This window comes from Microtus pennsylvanicus, chromosome 3 (assembly GCF_037038515.1).
Source record: "Microtus pennsylvanicus isolate mMicPen1 chromosome 3, mMicPen1.hap1, whole genome shotgun sequence".
NCBI classification, from domain to species: Eukaryota; Metazoa; Chordata; class Mammalia; order Rodentia; family Cricetidae; genus Microtus; species Microtus pennsylvanicus.
Window position 1 is genome coordinate 14,620,936 of NC_134581.1, and position 15,485 is coordinate 14,636,420.

Here is a 15,485-nt window from a genome sequence, read left to right on the forward strand (position 1 = left end):
AGAGGAGTCAGAAGGGAGAACAGGCAAGAGATGAAGAAGGGAAGGGAGGAGAAAGACAGGAAGAAATGTAGAGATGATGAGCCGGCAGAAAAGAGAAGCTAGAAATAGACCAGGGAAGCGAGGGACCAAGGAAGTCGGGGCAGGAGGCATAGAGATGAAACCGGTTACAGTAGGAAAAACTGGGGTCCCAGAATCATCACTCCCCACCTGTGCCACATCTTCTGGGACAGCTCTGTCCCCCACTCTACCCCTCCAAATGCAGCTAGTCACCAGACCACATCTGTCCCCCTCTATCAAGGGAGTCCTGTTAGCATGTGGCCCTCTGTGAGTTCTGGGAACTTGCCAGCTCTAGGTGTCCTAGGATGGAGTTGGGGCAGGAGACTCCACATGAGACCCACTCACCACAATGCTGACTCATCTCCTGACGCACAAAGCCCCGAATGTCATCCTCCTGGGAACACAAGACCACAAGGCCCCCAAGAACCCATGAATCATGGGTCACATAATGCAGGGATCAAAGACTAGTCATATCAAATCAAGAGCTCTGGGACCAGGGAGTCAGGGTGCCGGGTGACCCATCCCATCCAGGCCAAACTCACAGTCAATGCAGCTTCTCCTTTCTCCCCACGAGGGCCAGCAGGTCCTGGTCGCCCCTGTGCACAACAAATGTGACCAGGTCATGACAGATCTCACAGGCACCAGAGATCATGCCAATCTCTGACTCCAAACCCAGGAATTGACACTCACCTGCTCCCCTCTCTCACCGGGGATACCAGGAGCACCAGGAGCCCCCACCACACTCTCTCCAGGGGGACCTCGCTCACCCTGTTAACACAAGGACCAAGTGGGCAGGGTCAGTGACAGAGTAGAATACAGGCAACGGGAGGACCATGGCTCCAGAGACTGGAACATGGAGATCAGAGCATGGGTTGTAGGATCATGGCTTAGAAAGGTGGGGAAGGCTGGGAGAGCTTGGAGTGTAGCTCAGCAATACAGCACCTGCTTAGCCTGTGTAAGGCCCTGGGCTATTCAAAATGAGAAAGCCAAGCTGGAGAGAGGGCTCGGCAGTTACAGCATTTGCTCTTCTTATAAAGGACTCAAGCTTGGTTCCCAGCACCCACTTGGTGGCTCACAACCTTCTGAACTCCAGTTCCAGAGGATCTAATGCCCTCTTCTGGCCTTCTCTGGCACCAGGAAGACACAGACCTATGTTCAGGCACAACATTCATATACATAGAATAAAACAAATGTAAGAACTCAAAGCCAGCATGGTGGCACATGTCTTTAATCTCAGCACCTGAGAGGCAAAGGCAGGAAGAATTCTGAATTTGAGACTAGCCTGGTCCACACAGAGAGTTTCAAGCCACCCAAGGCTACATAGTGAGATCCTATCTAAAACAACAACCAAAGCAGGGCGGGTAGGGTCAAGGGTCAGGAGTCACAGATGAAGAAACGTACCTTCTGACCCTGAAGTCCTTCAGGGCCTTTGGGACCAACTCCGCCAGGTGGCCCTGGGGGACCACTAGAGCCATCATTCCCTTTGGGACCTGGGAAGCCCCCAACTCCTGGGGGCCCCTGTGGATAGAAAAGCATTGGTTACCAAATCCCCTTCAAGATGAAACCGCTCCCCTCAGATCACAGACCCCACATCAACTCACCCTCTCCCCTTTCTGGCCTTGGTCACCCTTGGGTCCTGACTGCCCATCAAAGCCTCTGTCGCCCTGGAAACAGAAGAAGCAGAAAATACACTCAGCCCTGACATCCCTCCCTCCACTCCTGCACATCCTTGAGCTGTGCAGGTCCAATGCCCTCTACAGTGGATGATCCAGCCATCTGTTAATGTTTCAACTGTAATCCCCGACACCAACCCCACTCAATCCAATACAACATGACCCCCTCTCTCACCTTCTACCCTTTTACCCTAACTTTCTACTGTGACCCCAATCTCTCCTGAAATCTCAAGAACAGCCACACAAGTTCCCCCAAAGCCACAGTCCTCCTTGATCCTATCATGACTTTCTCTATCCTGCCTGACTCCACCCCCATCATGTTCATTATCAAGAGTTGCTGTACCTTGGGACCGATTAGACCCTCTTTGCCAGGAGCCCCAGCCTGACCAGGCATGCCAGGCTCCCCCTAGAGGAAAGAGGAAAGAAAATGTAAGGTTGATTCACCAGCCAACTGCCCCTTGTCATTTAGGGTGGATCCTACCCTGACACTCACTGCGTCTCCTTTCCGTCCTGCCAACCCAGGGCGGCCAGGAAAACCAGCTTCTCCCTGGAGGCATCAGGTAGAGGAGTAAGCCTTGGCCCATAGCCCCGCATCAGCCCCCCCAACCCCCGCATCAGCCCCCACAGCCCTTGCTACAGCCCCTGCATCAGCCTCCACAGCCCCTGCATCAGCCCCCACAGCCCCCTTATCTCTGGTAAATTTATACCTTATCTCCTTTTTCTCCATCGAGGCCACAGGCTCCCTTCATTCCTCTTTCGCCCTAAAGAGGTAGGAAAGCAGATGAGAAAGCAATGTCTCAGTCAGGTATGGCACACATCTGTGATCCCAGCACTTGGGAGGTAAAGGCAGGAGGGTCAGAAACTCAAGTCCATGCTTGGCTACATAGCAAGTTCAAAGCTAGCCTGGACTACATGAGAACTTGGGTTCACAATTTTTTTTAAAAAGAGCCACTTCTACCTCATCTTGAATCCTTGACCTTAAAACCAACTCTTACTACTCATTTGAGACATTCCAACCCGGGGCTAACACTCTATGTAACCTGAGCCCCCAAATCGGACCCTAGGTCCCTTATTCTCTAACACCAGGACATCTTGAATAGAGAAACAATAGATTTGTTCTCACCTTGAGGCCCCGGGGACCTGTGAAGCCAATATCTCCTTTGACTCCTTGGAAACCAGGGGCTCCATCCTTTCCTGGGGTTCCCTGGAGGAAAGTGAGGCATCCAAAGGGATCAACCTAGACTGCAGGCTAGGACTCCAGCCACCACCCCCTGCCTTGGGGACAGGCTAGGGTCACCATCCTAGAGTTCACTAAGAGGTGGAGCTTCTAGAAAAAGGAAGGCCATAAAAACGTAGGTCCCTAAAAGGCCAAAGGCCACATGGGCAGGGCTATCATGGGAACGGGGGCCTTGTGAGGATAGGGGGTCTCTGTGGGACTGGGGCATCTTACCGGCTCACCCGGGATCCCTGCAGCGCCTGGCTCACCCTGTGGGAAACAGATGGGGCCGAGTCCTTCAGTGTGGCTGTGCCCCACGTTGGCTTATCTGTGCTCACACAGTCACAGTCAGCCAGGGAACAGGCTACACACAGATCCCGTGTGAACACACGTGTGACACGTAAGAAATCCCCACAGCAGGTGTGAGAGATATGGGAATAAACCTGAGGTGGAACGTGCCTTGGGTCCCGTGAGGCCTCGAACTCCAATTGATCCAGTTGAGCCTTTGTCACCAGGCTCTCCTTTGGAGCCCTTTAGGGGTTACCAGAAGAAAGAACAGAGTCAAGATACCCACCGTCTGGAGCACCCTAACATCCAAGAGCTCCCTTGCTCCCCTCACAGGGTTATAGCCCAGAGGCCCCCACCCCCCGCCTCTCACCCTGAGGCATTGGACTCCTCCCAAAAGTCTCCATCCTCTCTGCCACCCTTAGAGTCACCACAGCCTAAATTTCCCTATCACCCACCATAAGTGTCACCCCTTCCTGTATCTCTGTGGAACACGTACATAGCCTGTAGGACCCCCAAAGGAAAACCCAGCCTTTCCCTATCACCCATCATAAGCTCCGCCCTCCTTGACTCTCTGTGGAACTTGGACATGACCTGCAGGACCTCGTGAGGAAAACCCACTCTCTTCCCTGTACCTTGTCGCCAGGATTCCCACTGTCTCCCCGAGGTCCTTTGTCACCATCTGCGCCTCGAGGGCCTCTTTCACCCTAGGTCAGAAGTCAGAAATCGGGGTCAGGAGCTGGAGGCCCCTCGTGTTCTGGAAAGCCGAGCTCTTGGCTCACCTGGGCCAGTCCCACAAAACTCTTCCTCCAGCCAAGAGAGACGCAGTTCATATGTGAACCAGGCCTACTCACCATGTCTCCTTTGGCACCTCGCGGCCCTGGAGGCCCCTCAATCACAGCTGAGTCACCCTGAGGGGCAGGAAGGGATCAGCAGAGGCAGGAGCACCCCGGTCTCCTGCTCCAGCCTCCCTGATAACCACACATACCTTGTCACCCTTTAGCCCTGCAGTTCCAGCGTCACCCTGTTAGGTAGAAGAATGAATCTCACCCAAGCTGGGGAGGCTCCATCACTTAGTTACCGTATCCATCCTCACCCCACTCACCCCAGGGGCCTTCCCCCCACATTTTTACCTTCTCCCCTCGGTCTCCCCGGCTGCCAGGAGGCCCCTGTGCGAAGAAAATACGATTATGACAATGGATGTGGGAGGACTAGGGAGGAGGCACAGAGGACAGAGAAGGACAGAGGACCAGAGAGGAACAAAAGACACAGAGGACCAGAGGGCTAGCACAGACTGCAGTGCCCCACGGGCACAGAGGAGGTCAGGCAAGGAACTGAAGTCGCACAACAGGACCTACCATGAGTCCCCGAGGTCCTTCCTGGCCGGGGTGGCCATCTTCCCCCTGAACGGTAACATTGGGTTCACTGACTCAGAGGCTGGGGCTGAGGCAGGAACTGTGATGGTGAAGAGGAGGTGAGCACTGGCTGTGGTGAGGACATACGTACCCGGACACCTGGCTCGCCACGCTCGCCTCGGGGCCCAGGCAGCCCTGCTCCGGGGTCTCCCTAGAGATCAACAGGACACCAGGGAAGTGTAAGGGGACTCAGTAAAGGACGGAGGGTTGTAGAAGCTCAGTAGAAGCTGGAGAGTGACAGCGGCACAGGAAAGAGCCAGCAGCATTTCATCTACCTTGTCTCCTTTGAGTCCAGAGGCGCCAGGTGCTCCCTGTGGGTCAGAGTGAGGTGAGGAACCTATGGGCTCAAAGTCCCCACACACCCAACCTCATGGCCTGGCCACACCAATAACCCTCACGTGGGCAGACTTGGGGCATTTGGGAAGTCATTCTCACCGCTAACCCTGGTGGTCCAGGTGGCCCCAAGGGGCCTGGGGCGCCTTCTCTCCCTGGAGGGCCTGCCAGACCCTATAGGAAAATGGGACAAGGGAGATGGGGGTGATTTGAGAACCCCTTTCTCTTCCTCTTAAGATGGAAGGGCCTGGGTTCCTTCCTCACCTGCTACCAGATCAGAGGTCTTGAAGTCCCCAAGTTCCCACATGCTGTTCCCAGCCCTCTTACCCGCTCTCCCACCGGCCCTGGCTGGCCCATCTCTCCTCGAGGTCCTGTCTGACCAGGGAATCCAACGACACCAGGAGCACCGGGGGCACCAGGGGAGCCCAAGTCCCCCTGAAACAGATGAAAAGGAAGAGTGGGCACAGAAGGACACCTTCCCAGGCCAAGGCCCAGAATGCCTTCCTCCCATCTCTGGGAATTGTGATGAGATGCTGACTTACCTTCATACCTGGAGGACCAGTTGGCCCAGGGGGGCCCTGAACCCCAATTCCTGGCTCACCCTTTAAGGGAAAGAAGGATCTTATCAGGCTTAGAGAGTCACAAGACCATAGCCCCAAGCAAAAGCCCTTCCATATAAATGTACCTTGAGACCTTTGAGTCCTGGAGCCCCTTTTTGACCCTAAAAAATAATAAAAGTAAAGATAAAATCCAAGCTGGAGCAGTGACTTTATGGTCAAGAGCACTGGCTGCTTTTCCAGAGGTGGTGCGGGATATTGTTTGAACTGGGCAAAGATATGCTACATTTGTTTGTGCTGCAGAATATTACTGTAACTGTGTAAAGATGTGTCCCATTTGTTTGTGCTGCATTTGTTTAATAAGGACCTGTGTTTAATTATGTAAGGACGAGTTGCATTTGTTTCACTTTGCCTAACTAAGGCACCTGATTGGTCTAATAAAGAGCTAAATGGCCAATAGCTAGGCAGAGAAAGGATAGGCGGGGCTTCCAGGCAGAGAGGATAAGTAGAAGGAGATATCTAGGCTAGAAAGAGAAGGAACAAGAAGAGGGAAAAGAAGGAGGAGAGAACAAAGGACACATGGCAGCCGCCAGCCAGCTAGACATGAAAAGCCGTGAAAGTAAGATATACAGAATAAAAAAAAAAGCAAAAAGTCCCGAGGCAAAAGGTAGATAAAATGAAATATTAATTTAAATTAAAAGAGCTAGCCAGAAACTTGCCTAGGCTAGGCTAAGTATTCCAAAGTAATAATAAGTCTCTATATCATGATTTGGGAGCTGGTTGGAGACCCCAAAGAAAAAGCCTGGTACACAGAGGACTCGGGTTCAATTCCCAGGACCCACATGGCAGCTCACACTTATCTACAAGTCCAGTCTCGAGGGATCCTGTGCCCTTTCTAGCCTCCGAGAACAACGGGCAGGCCAATGGTGCACAGACAGACATGCAGGCAAAACACTCAAAAAAAGTGTAGGTGTGAATGCTAAGCCTCTATACAGACCAAAAATATTCCCAGGGGAACTCAGATGAGTATGAACATAGGCCAAGGGAAGCCCAGATGTGACCACAGGTCCACAGAGCTCACACATGAGCGTGCAAACAAGAGGAACCCGGATGTGGCGCTCAGTGGAAAACTCCCATCAGGGAACTTCGATGTGACCACAGATGTGTATTCAGGCGGGGGTGGAAGACAAGATTATAAACACATGACCAAGGAGAGGCCTGCAGGAAATCAGCTGTGTCCCAAGACCTGGGAGATGAAGTGGTAACGGACATGCATGGGCTCAGCCATGGTAAGGGACAGAAGATCAAGCAAGGGCACACAGAAGCCAAGTTTGGGTCCACAAGTGTGGCCATGTGTCTTCCAAACAGAAACCTCCTGAGAACCTAGGCATAGAGGTTAGAGATGTGACCAAGCCCAAGAATGGTCCTTGTTTTCACGGTCAAGTCAGACTTGACTCACATCTTCTCCAGGGTCTCCAGGCTCTCCTGCACGACCAGCTTCACCCTGCACATAAAGGATGGTAAGGGTCCCTGGCCTCCCAGCCTCACCCCTACTCTGCCCGGCACTTACGCTGGAAGCCCAGACCCACTCACTTTCTCGCCCCGGGGTCCTGGCAGTCCTCGGTCACCTTTGGCTCCCTAAGGACGCAAGGGCCATGTAACAACACAGGTGTCAATCACAAACAGATGCATCTTGAGGTAGGCCTGAGGCCAGGGTCAAATGTGGGAGACACTGTGAAAGCTAAGACTCATGGGGCTGGATAAACTATGGGTCAAAAGACACCTACTGTCAGGTGTTCCACTCACCGGCTCACCCAGCAGCGCTCCAGCAAGGTCTCCTGGGGCTCCCTGATAACAGAGGGGGTCAGTGGGTCCTTCACTCCCATTCCTTGGCCCTTTCTTTCAGAACTCCTCCCTACTCACCTTCTCGCCTTTTGCTCCAGGGGGCCCAACCACCGCCTGTGGGGAACGCCATGTGAGTAGCCAAGCCACCCTCCTTTCCATCCCCGCCCTGCCTTCCTAGATGATAGGTGAAAACTGGGGCTCAGGGGTGAGCAGAAGGCAGGAAGCAGAGCCAAAGGTCACCTGTCCAGGGGCCCCCACAGGCCCAGGTTCTCCTTTAGGTCCAACAGGGCCAGGCGAACCTGGCAACCCCTGGAAAAGAGCATTGTGAGGAACTCAGTTTCTTTATCACCTGTTCCCACTGTCCCAGCTGCTCTCCAGCCAGCTGGGCACAGGACCCCACAACAGGCCCACCACCAGCTCCCCCAAAATACATACCGGCACACCAGGACCTCCCCTGTCTCCATCCTTTCCACTGGTACCATCACGACCTGGGGGTCCTGGCTTCCCTGTCTCCCCCTAAAAAGATGGAGCTCAGTCAAGATCCTGCATGAAGACCCTTAACCCTTGGAGCCCAACCCAAGACTGCCAGGACTTACCACTTGTCCAGGCAAACCTGGTGACCCTTGTGGACCCTGGTGGGGGGAACAGATACAAGGGTCACGTGGGGTGAAGGACAAAGGACACAGGAGAGTGTGGTACCTGAGGAGATTATGGTAACCCTATAGCAACTTGCTTACCACAAGGCCTGAAGGGCCAGGAGGGCCAGGAAGTCCCACAGCTCCAGTAGGTCCAGGCAGACCCTGGAAGAGGAATTCGGAATGGTGACAACCCCACAGGTGTACTAGTAATGCGACCCCAAGAGCTACACTACTCACCCGTCCTGGGGGTCCTGTTTCTCCAGGCTCCCCCTGGAAAAGAGCCAGAAACCACATGCTCAGCTCCATCATGGGAAAAGATATGCCTGGAATTCCCCTCCTTCTTCATATGTACTGACCCATTCCCCTCTCATGTCTATACTCACCTTCAGGCCTGAAGGCCCCTGGGGTCCTGCAGGGCCAGCAAGACCCTAGAGAGGAGTGTAAAGGCAGGAGACAGGTCAGTGTTGTCTGTTCAGGCTCCAGGATCCTCATGACCAAAGCCTGGCTTGTCAACAGTGACAGAGTCTGTCCCCTCCTCCCCTCCCCTCACTAGGCAGTGCTTCCCCATCACTCACCGGGGCACCAGGTGGTCCGGGGTCTCCATGGCCACCCTGTTGGGGACAGTCTGATGAAAGGGGCCAATCGCACACAGAGAAAGTAGCTAATGATTTTCACTGGGGTTTGGCACAGGATGGGAACAGAAGTGAGGGTTCTAATGTACTCACCGCTGGGCCAGGGGTCCCCCTTGGGCCCTGCAGACCCTGCAGAAGGAAGGGGCTGATGAACCTGGGTACGGGCTTCTCTTTAGCCTGTTCCCACCTTCGAGGGCCTTTGCCTGGAGAGTACTGTACTCTCCCCACTTCTTAGGCATAAATGAGCATATATTCCCATGGACTGCCCGTTACAGACAGACACACAGACACACACACAGTAAACCTGTTACTCTCCTCACCTCTCAGGCACAGATGACCACATAGACCCGTGGACTGCCCTTTACAGACAGACACACAGACATACACACATAGTAAACCTGTCAGACATCATGCACCTGAGCCTACAATTTGTACTTGGGCATAGCCTTATTCCTCTTGAGTAACAAACACAGTGAGGGTCTCAAATCCTAGGCCAGCTACTCCTGTGGTTACTCACCGGCTTTCCTTCAGGCCCAGCCACACCACGTTCTCCCGGGAGACCCTGTAAGACAATATGTCTAACATCACCTTGCCCTTACGCCCAACCCCAGCTTCTTCACTGCCCACCCTGTCCCTGATGGCCAAGGGCAGGACAAACAGTGCTGACTCCAGCCCTATATATAAGACAACAGACGTAAGAGTCACAGCCTTGCACACATGTGACCTATGGGAGAGGAACGCACCGGGCTGCCATCATGACCTTGCTTCCCAGTCTCTCCTTGGTCTCCTTTGATGCCTGGTACACCCTGCAAGCAAAAAGCCACGCCCTGAGTGCCATTCTCCGCCATGTGTGTACATATGTGTGCCTACTACTTATGGCATGCCCCATAGAGAGTACAGTGGGGTAGCAGGTCTCACCCTGTCTCCTTTGGGTCCACGGTCACCATCACTGCCTGGCTCCCCCTGTATAGATGAGATGTCAGGTCAGGCCCAAGTGTTATGGTGGGTCACAAGTTGACCCCCTGTTGGGCAGTGGTGGCGCACGCCTTTATTACCAGTACTCGGGAGGCAGAGGCAGGCGGATCTCTGTGAGTTCGAGGCCAGCCTGGTCTACAAGAGCTAGTTCCAGGACAGCTAGAACTGTTACACAAAGAAACCCTGTCTCAAAAGAACAAAAACAAAAACACAAGTTGACCCCACACTGACCTTAGCACCTTTAAGTCCAGGGGGTCCTTGTTCTCTAGAGGGTCCAATACCTGGGTCCTCGACAGCCACCTATGAGAACAAAGCAATGGATGAAAGATGAGTCTGTTATATAGATTACGGGATCAGTACAGGTCTCAGGATCGCATAGAATTATGGGATTGAAGATACTGCATGGAGTTTCTAGGGCCCAGTCTCAGGGTAATATCATCACCAGTCACAAGGCTGGGTGATCACCTTGGGGCCAGGAGGGCCAGGCGGTCCAGGGAGGCCAGGAAGGCCATCTCTGCCCTGCAGAAGAGAAGACAATGGAGGTTGTGCCAGCCGGTACAGGTTCCAGCAAGGACTGCTTTGGGGTGTCTCCCCCAACACACACCTGTTCTCCACGGTCTCCTTTCTCTCCTCGTTCTCCCTGGATACAGAGAGCAGTGTGAGGCCAACTCAACGGGGAGGCCAGTTGCTCTAACTATTGTCCTGGCTCTCCTGGTCAGCCCCAGACTCACCCTCTCTCCTGGCCGTCCTGCCTCCCCCACACCACCAGCCCGGCCTGGGAGTCCAGGAATGCCAGGCTTTCCAGGTTCCCCAGCAAGGCCAGGTGGTCCAGGTGGACCCCTCTCCCCAAGGGCCAGACCGGGAGGCCCCTGAGGGCCAGGGTCTCCACGATCTCCCTTCAGCCCGCGTTCTCCAGGAAAACCAATGGAGCCCTGTGGGAGGAGAAGGGTGGATGCTTATGTCTGTTAGACCATGGCCTCCACAGGGCATCTCCACTGAGCAGCCACCAGCCACACTTACCTCCTTGCCCGGAGGGCCTCGCTCACCGGGGTCCCCCTTGGGGCCAGGCCTCCGCTCAGGAACAGACAGGAAGCCGCCAGAGCTTTCATCCCAGGTCTCCACAATGTCCCGCAGGGCTGACACCTGAGGAACAGTGAGAGCCCAGAGGAGCAGGGCCTGTAGCTGACACAGCTCATCCACATGGCCCTGTGGACTTTGCTTGTCTCACAGGGCCCCACTAGACCTCACCTCAGCTCTGAACAACCTACCTTGATGCCAGCAGTTTCCAGCAACCTCTCTGCATTCTGGAGACACAAAGATGGTGAAGAGCTAGGGATCCACGAAGGAGAAGGCCCCGCCTCCTGCCCTACATTGTCCCCTAGGCGCGTTTCTACATCCTCTCGGCCTCCGTGGAGGTCAAGTGCGAGGCCACTGGAAGCCTATCTTTGGCATTTCTCTACCACCTGTGCTTCCTTGAAGGGAAGCGTCAGGAATCTCAAGGGACAAGAGACTGAGCACAGAGGGCAGAACCCACAAAGTCCCACGGCAAGGGGAAAGTGAGAGAGAGGTAAGCAGACAAGGGTCAAAGGCCAGGTTTGGCTCACCGGCAAGCTCCCAGGTTCTCCTCGTAGGCCACGTTCTCCAGGAAGGCCCTAGAGACAAGACATGGGCACTGGAACCCACCCTGTGGGATGTGTGTGCATCCGGGGAGGGCATAGCTACATGAGCCCCAGCCTCACCTGTTCCCCTTTGGATCCAGTCTCTCCACGGTCACCCTGGAACAAAGCATGATCAAGGGGGGACATGTCTCCTAATCCTGAGTGTCCCTTCTCATACTCTCTATCCAATATAGACACATGTACTCACCTTAGGACCCACACTTCCTGGGACACCAGGGAAACCCTGAAATATGAGGGGACATAAAAGGGTGACATAGGATCAAGGCATCCCAAGAGGGTAGCCCAGGAAACATAATGGACCATTGATTCCAAGTCCTAAAATTACCCTAGACACTCACCTGGCCAGGGGGACCGACCTGTCCTGGGAGACCTGGAGGACCCTGGAGTCCAGGATTACCAGGAGCTCCACGTTCACCCTTGGGACCATCAGGACCCTGTGGAGCGTACAGTCAGCATCAAGGGACTCAGGGAAGAGTGGAAGCAGATCCCTCACAGGGTCATGATCGGGGTCACAGAATATAAAAAACTCAAGCACTCACTTCTCTTCCAGGGGCACCAGAATCTCCCTTTTCCCCCTAAGGAAGACAGGGATTTTTAGATATGGTCCAATCTGAAGCCACAGCATCCTCCAAGGGGAGGGGCTTACCTTCCTCCCATCTTCTCCAGGGTCTCCAGGTTCTCCCTGTGGGCAGAAGACTCATAAGCCTAGATGGTCCAGCTTTGAGACTGTCTGTATAGATTTCAGATGACTGTAACTGAATCTGTGCCTGTAACTTCATGGCTCTGTGAGTCTTAAAGTGACTGTGTCCATCCCAGACAACTGCTGCGTGCCTATGGGTATGCCTATATGTGTCTGCATTCATGTATATGTATTCATGCCCTCCTCCTTTAGCTCTCTATTTGTAACTCCACATCCAAGCAGACATAGCAGGTGTCCATGTCTTGTGAGTCACATGCCTATATGTGTCTTAGCAGGTATACACAGGGCTTTGCATGTCCTAGAAGGTGACTTTCCCTGTCTGTCTGCATATCATGGCCTATGTCTTAGCATGAGTTTATATGTAAGGTCTTCAGTTCCTTAGAAGCTCTATGTTTTGGCTTGTGTCTGCCAACCTTATATGATTTTCAATATATATGGTCATACGTGTGTTGGTGACTGTTGCTATAAACACATCACCAGCATGTCCTCAGATGTGTCATGGCACAGCTATCGGACTTTGTCTAAGTAAAATGTCAAGTGTTAACATGTCTCTGCATGCCACTGAATGTGGCTTGATGCCCACAGATCTGTTGCTCCCAACCTTTTTTTGTGGCTCTTTGACTGGACAAGTGGCTGTGCCTTATTTTGTCACATACTAGCCCTTCTGATCAGACACACACACACCTAACTCACAGTGTCTGGCCTTTCTGAACCGACACACGCACCTAGCTCACCGTGTCTGGCCTTTCTGAACCGACACACGCACCTAGCTCACCGTGTCTGGCCTTTCTGAACTGACACACGTACCTAGTTCACCGTGTCTGGCCTTTCTGAACAGACACACGCACCTAGTTCACCGTGTCTGGCCTTTCTTTTTTTTTTTTAAAGATTTATTTATTATGTACACAGTGTTCAGCCTCCATGTATGCCTGCAGGCCAGAAGAGGGCGCCAGATCTCATTACAGATGGCTGTGAGCCACCATGTGGTTGCTGGGAATTGAACTCAGGACCTCTGGAAGAGCAGTCAGTTCTCTTAACCTCTGAGCCATCTCTCCAGCCCCCGTGTCTGGCCTTTCTGAACAGACACACGCACCTAGCTCACCGTGTCTGCAAGGCCGCCCACATGTGCACTAGAACACACTTCAGATCATCTTCACACGGGGCTGTGTTTGGTGTTGGCATGTTACATGTGTCAGTACATATGTTTCATGTATTGTCTATGTTTCTGGGCTATGTGAATGCGCTGGCCTTTCTTAGCAGGTTTGGTAATGCTTAGAACACTCACGCTTTTCCCATTTAGGCCAGGTTTGCCATCCTCGCCTGCCTTTCCCTGTGGGAACAGAGTGTTGGTCAGCTGTCAGGGCTCAGGTGGCCCTAGGAAGAGGCTACAAGGATGATATGAAGCCGGACTCACAGGTACTCCAGGGGGGCCAGGGGGACCAGGTTGGCCAGTGGGGCCGTGTTCTCCTCGAAGGCCTGGAAGCCCCTGGAAAAAATCCATTGCTAGGATTGAGAGGGTCTCTGAGATACCAGTTAGGACATGGCACCCCATTGCCAAGGAGGGACCCCAGTGATGTGTAATGCAGAGGTCAGCAAGGGAACTCTACTGACCTGCTGCCTAGGGACTGAGACTTAACTAAGACCCAGTAGGACCAACTGGCCCTATTTTCATTGATGTGAGACCTGAATGGAGTTTCTGCTGGGCCTCCAAGCCACCCTCCATCCTGGCGTCTCCCCTAACTTACATCTCTCCCAGGGTCTCCAGCTTTGCCTGAAGCACCCTAAGAAGACATTCAAAGTTAGATACATGGGATGAGGGTCCCTGCCCACTGGGAGGACAATGGTTTCTGTGACCCCCCTCCCCCAAAGCCTGGTAACCATGATATGCCCCACACAGGAAGGCTCTGAGAGGAAAACACACAGCTGGTGCCAGAGCTCAAGGCCAAGACCAACCAAATAAAGTAAAGGGAACAGAAATGGGGCAACCACTACTCACATGTGGCCCTGGGGGGCCAAGTGCACCTGGTTTCCCATCCAGCCCGTTCCGGCCATCCAGACCTGGGGGCCCCCGATCACCCTGAAGAAAATAGAATGGCAGGAAGCCTTGAAAACCAAAATGGGCCCAAGAGCCAGCTTCACCTCCAGAAATAGATCACATCATCTCACCTTGTCTCCTGCAGGGCCTCGGACACCTGGGTCTCCCTGGAGGGAACAAGGTCAGATAAAAGGTGCCGGCAAGATGGTGATGCAAGTTAAAGGACAAAGCAGGTACTCACCTGTGGGCCAGGGGGTCCCCGAAGCCCGTCAATGCCCTGAGGACAAAGGAAAGAAGAGTCGGAGTGAGGTTTTCAGGACTACAGTTCCCACAGGCCATCACACTTACCCTTTCTCCAGAGGCTCCAGGGGGGCCAGGATCACCCTTGGGTCCTCGAGGACCTTCCTGTCCAGGCTCTCCCTGTGGCAGAGACAGGCTTGCTGAGGGAACACTCTTAAACCACTAAGTACATTTGAGCCAGGTCCCCTCGTAAGGGACACCCAATCATTCCCAGATTTCCAGCTTCACTTTACCCACAAACCCCAGTACCTTGTCTCCGGATCCAATTCCTGCATCCACCTATAGGGGAATGAGCAATTAGAACACTTCAAGAGGAAATCTGAGGCTGGAAAGGGGAAACGGGGTCCGTGAGGGGCTGTGAAGATCGATAGAGGAGTTAAGGGACTGGGAGGGGAGAGCTTGGGGTAAGAGGAGACAAGAGTCCACAGGGCAGGAAAGGGAGATGACAGAAGACAAGACTCAGCTTAACACCTACCGGCCGTCCAGGGGGACCTGGGGGGCCCTGGGAAAAGAAATTACAAGCGTCAATAGGAGCCTTGAGCTTACCTGGACATCAAAGTTCATAGTTGTCCCAGGTTCGACTCTGCTTCCCAATTCCCAAAAGCACCCCAATGCCAACTCCTAGAGGGCAGCTAGGCCCGCGAGTGGCCATGACCATCACCATTTCCCCTGATAACTTCCAGACCCCTTGCATGGTCAACGGCTACATGGCAGCCCACACAAGCCCAGGACGGGTACTACTCACCGGCTCCCCACGGTCACCCTTGGGTCCAGATGGTCCAGGGCTGCCCTGCAGAAGGCCAGGGAGTCACTCAGGACAGACAGCAACAGGGGGGATACTTAGAAGTACCATGAGGGCTCATGGGGTCCCAATGGCCTTTGGGAAGTTCTCACAGAAGAGGCGAAGGGAGTGAGGGCAGTGAGTGCTGAAAGACTGAGCGGGAATTGGATGGATGATTGAGACTGAGGTCGAGGGTAAGGGGCCAGAGGCTGTGACTCACATTCCGTCCGTCTTCTCCAGGGTCTCCCTGCTCGCCTTTCTCACCCACAGGCCCCCGGGCCCCAGGGGCGCCCTAAGAAGAACAACTGGTTTGAGATGGACTCTGGCATCTGCAGATTTTCCCATGAGCGGCACTGCCTATATT

At 53.8% G+C, this 15,485-nt stretch overlaps 1 protein-coding gene and 1 long non-coding RNA gene across 3 annotated transcripts in view; one reads left to right on the forward strand and one right to left on the reverse strand.

Annotated features, from left to right (window-relative positions):
- The window catches only part of LOC142845543 (uncharacterized), a 227,149-nt gene that overhangs the window by 53,530 nt on the left and 158,134 nt on the right, over positions 1-15,485 (forward strand). The window lies entirely within an intron of this gene.
- The window catches only part of Col7a1 (collagen type VII alpha 1 chain), a 33,370-nt gene that overhangs the window by 1,572 nt on the left and 16,313 nt on the right, over positions 1-15,485 (reverse strand). For both annotated transcript variants that reach the window (XM_075964477.1, XM_075964476.1), the window contains exons 55-114: positions 15,342-15,413; positions 15,086-15,130; positions 14,816-14,842; positions 14,590-14,619; positions 14,389-14,460; positions 14,282-14,317; positions 14,172-14,207; positions 14,002-14,082; positions 13,751-13,786; positions 13,420-13,491; positions 13,291-13,335; positions 11,952-11,987; positions 11,845-11,880; positions 11,644-11,739; positions 11,493-11,528; positions 11,366-11,401; positions 11,231-11,278; positions 10,895-10,930; positions 10,647-10,769; positions 10,358-10,558; positions 10,231-10,266; positions 10,092-10,145; positions 9,858-9,926; positions 9,570-9,614; positions 9,395-9,457; positions 9,169-9,213; positions 8,745-8,780; positions 8,595-8,630; positions 8,403-8,447; positions 8,257-8,289; positions 8,119-8,181; positions 7,978-8,013; positions 7,817-7,897; positions 7,622-7,690; positions 7,460-7,495; positions 7,343-7,384; positions 7,130-7,174; positions 6,996-7,040; positions 5,665-5,700; positions 5,522-5,581; positions 5,307-5,414; positions 5,082-5,153; positions 4,922-4,957; positions 4,738-4,797; positions 4,590-4,634; positions 4,365-4,400; positions 4,220-4,255; positions 4,086-4,142; positions 3,867-3,938; positions 3,406-3,477; positions 3,181-3,216; positions 2,854-2,934; positions 2,438-2,491; positions 2,224-2,277; positions 2,074-2,136; positions 1,659-1,721; positions 1,459-1,575; positions 748-825; positions 600-653; positions 403-451 (exon numbers count right to left, since the gene is read on the reverse strand). In XM_075964477.1, coding sequence (XP_075820592.1) covers positions 403-451; positions 600-653; positions 748-825; positions 1,459-1,575; positions 1,659-1,721; positions 2,074-2,136; positions 2,224-2,277; positions 2,438-2,491; positions 2,854-2,934; positions 3,181-3,216; positions 3,406-3,477; positions 3,867-3,938; positions 4,086-4,142; positions 4,220-4,255; positions 4,365-4,400; positions 4,590-4,634; positions 4,738-4,797; positions 4,922-4,957; positions 5,082-5,153; positions 5,307-5,414; positions 5,522-5,581; positions 5,665-5,700; positions 6,996-7,040; positions 7,130-7,174; positions 7,343-7,384; positions 7,460-7,495; positions 7,622-7,690; positions 7,817-7,897; positions 7,978-8,013; positions 8,119-8,181; positions 8,257-8,289; positions 8,403-8,447; positions 8,595-8,630; positions 8,745-8,780; positions 9,169-9,213; positions 9,395-9,457; positions 9,570-9,614; positions 9,858-9,926; positions 10,092-10,145; positions 10,231-10,266; positions 10,358-10,558; positions 10,647-10,769; positions 10,895-10,930; positions 11,231-11,278; positions 11,366-11,401; positions 11,493-11,528; positions 11,644-11,739; positions 11,845-11,880; positions 11,952-11,987; positions 13,291-13,335; positions 13,420-13,491; positions 13,751-13,786; positions 14,002-14,082; positions 14,172-14,207; positions 14,282-14,317; positions 14,389-14,460; positions 14,590-14,619; positions 14,816-14,842; positions 15,086-15,130; positions 15,342-15,413 — 3,418 coding nt within the window. The remainder of the gene's footprint in view (positions 1-402; positions 452-599; positions 654-747; positions 826-1,458; positions 1,576-1,658; positions 1,722-2,073; positions 2,137-2,223; positions 2,278-2,437; positions 2,492-2,853; positions 2,935-3,180; positions 3,217-3,405; positions 3,478-3,866; positions 3,939-4,085; positions 4,143-4,219; positions 4,256-4,364; positions 4,401-4,589; positions 4,635-4,737; positions 4,798-4,921; positions 4,958-5,081; positions 5,154-5,306; positions 5,415-5,521; positions 5,582-5,664; positions 5,701-6,995; positions 7,041-7,129; positions 7,175-7,342; positions 7,385-7,459; positions 7,496-7,621; positions 7,691-7,816; positions 7,898-7,977; positions 8,014-8,118; positions 8,182-8,256; positions 8,290-8,402; positions 8,448-8,594; positions 8,631-8,744; positions 8,781-9,168; positions 9,214-9,394; positions 9,458-9,569; positions 9,615-9,857; positions 9,927-10,091; positions 10,146-10,230; positions 10,267-10,357; positions 10,559-10,646; positions 10,770-10,894; positions 10,931-11,230; positions 11,279-11,365; positions 11,402-11,492; positions 11,529-11,643; positions 11,740-11,844; positions 11,881-11,951; positions 11,988-13,290; positions 13,336-13,419; positions 13,492-13,750; positions 13,787-14,001; positions 14,083-14,171; positions 14,208-14,281; positions 14,318-14,388; positions 14,461-14,589; positions 14,620-14,815; positions 14,843-15,085; positions 15,131-15,341; positions 15,414-15,485) is intronic.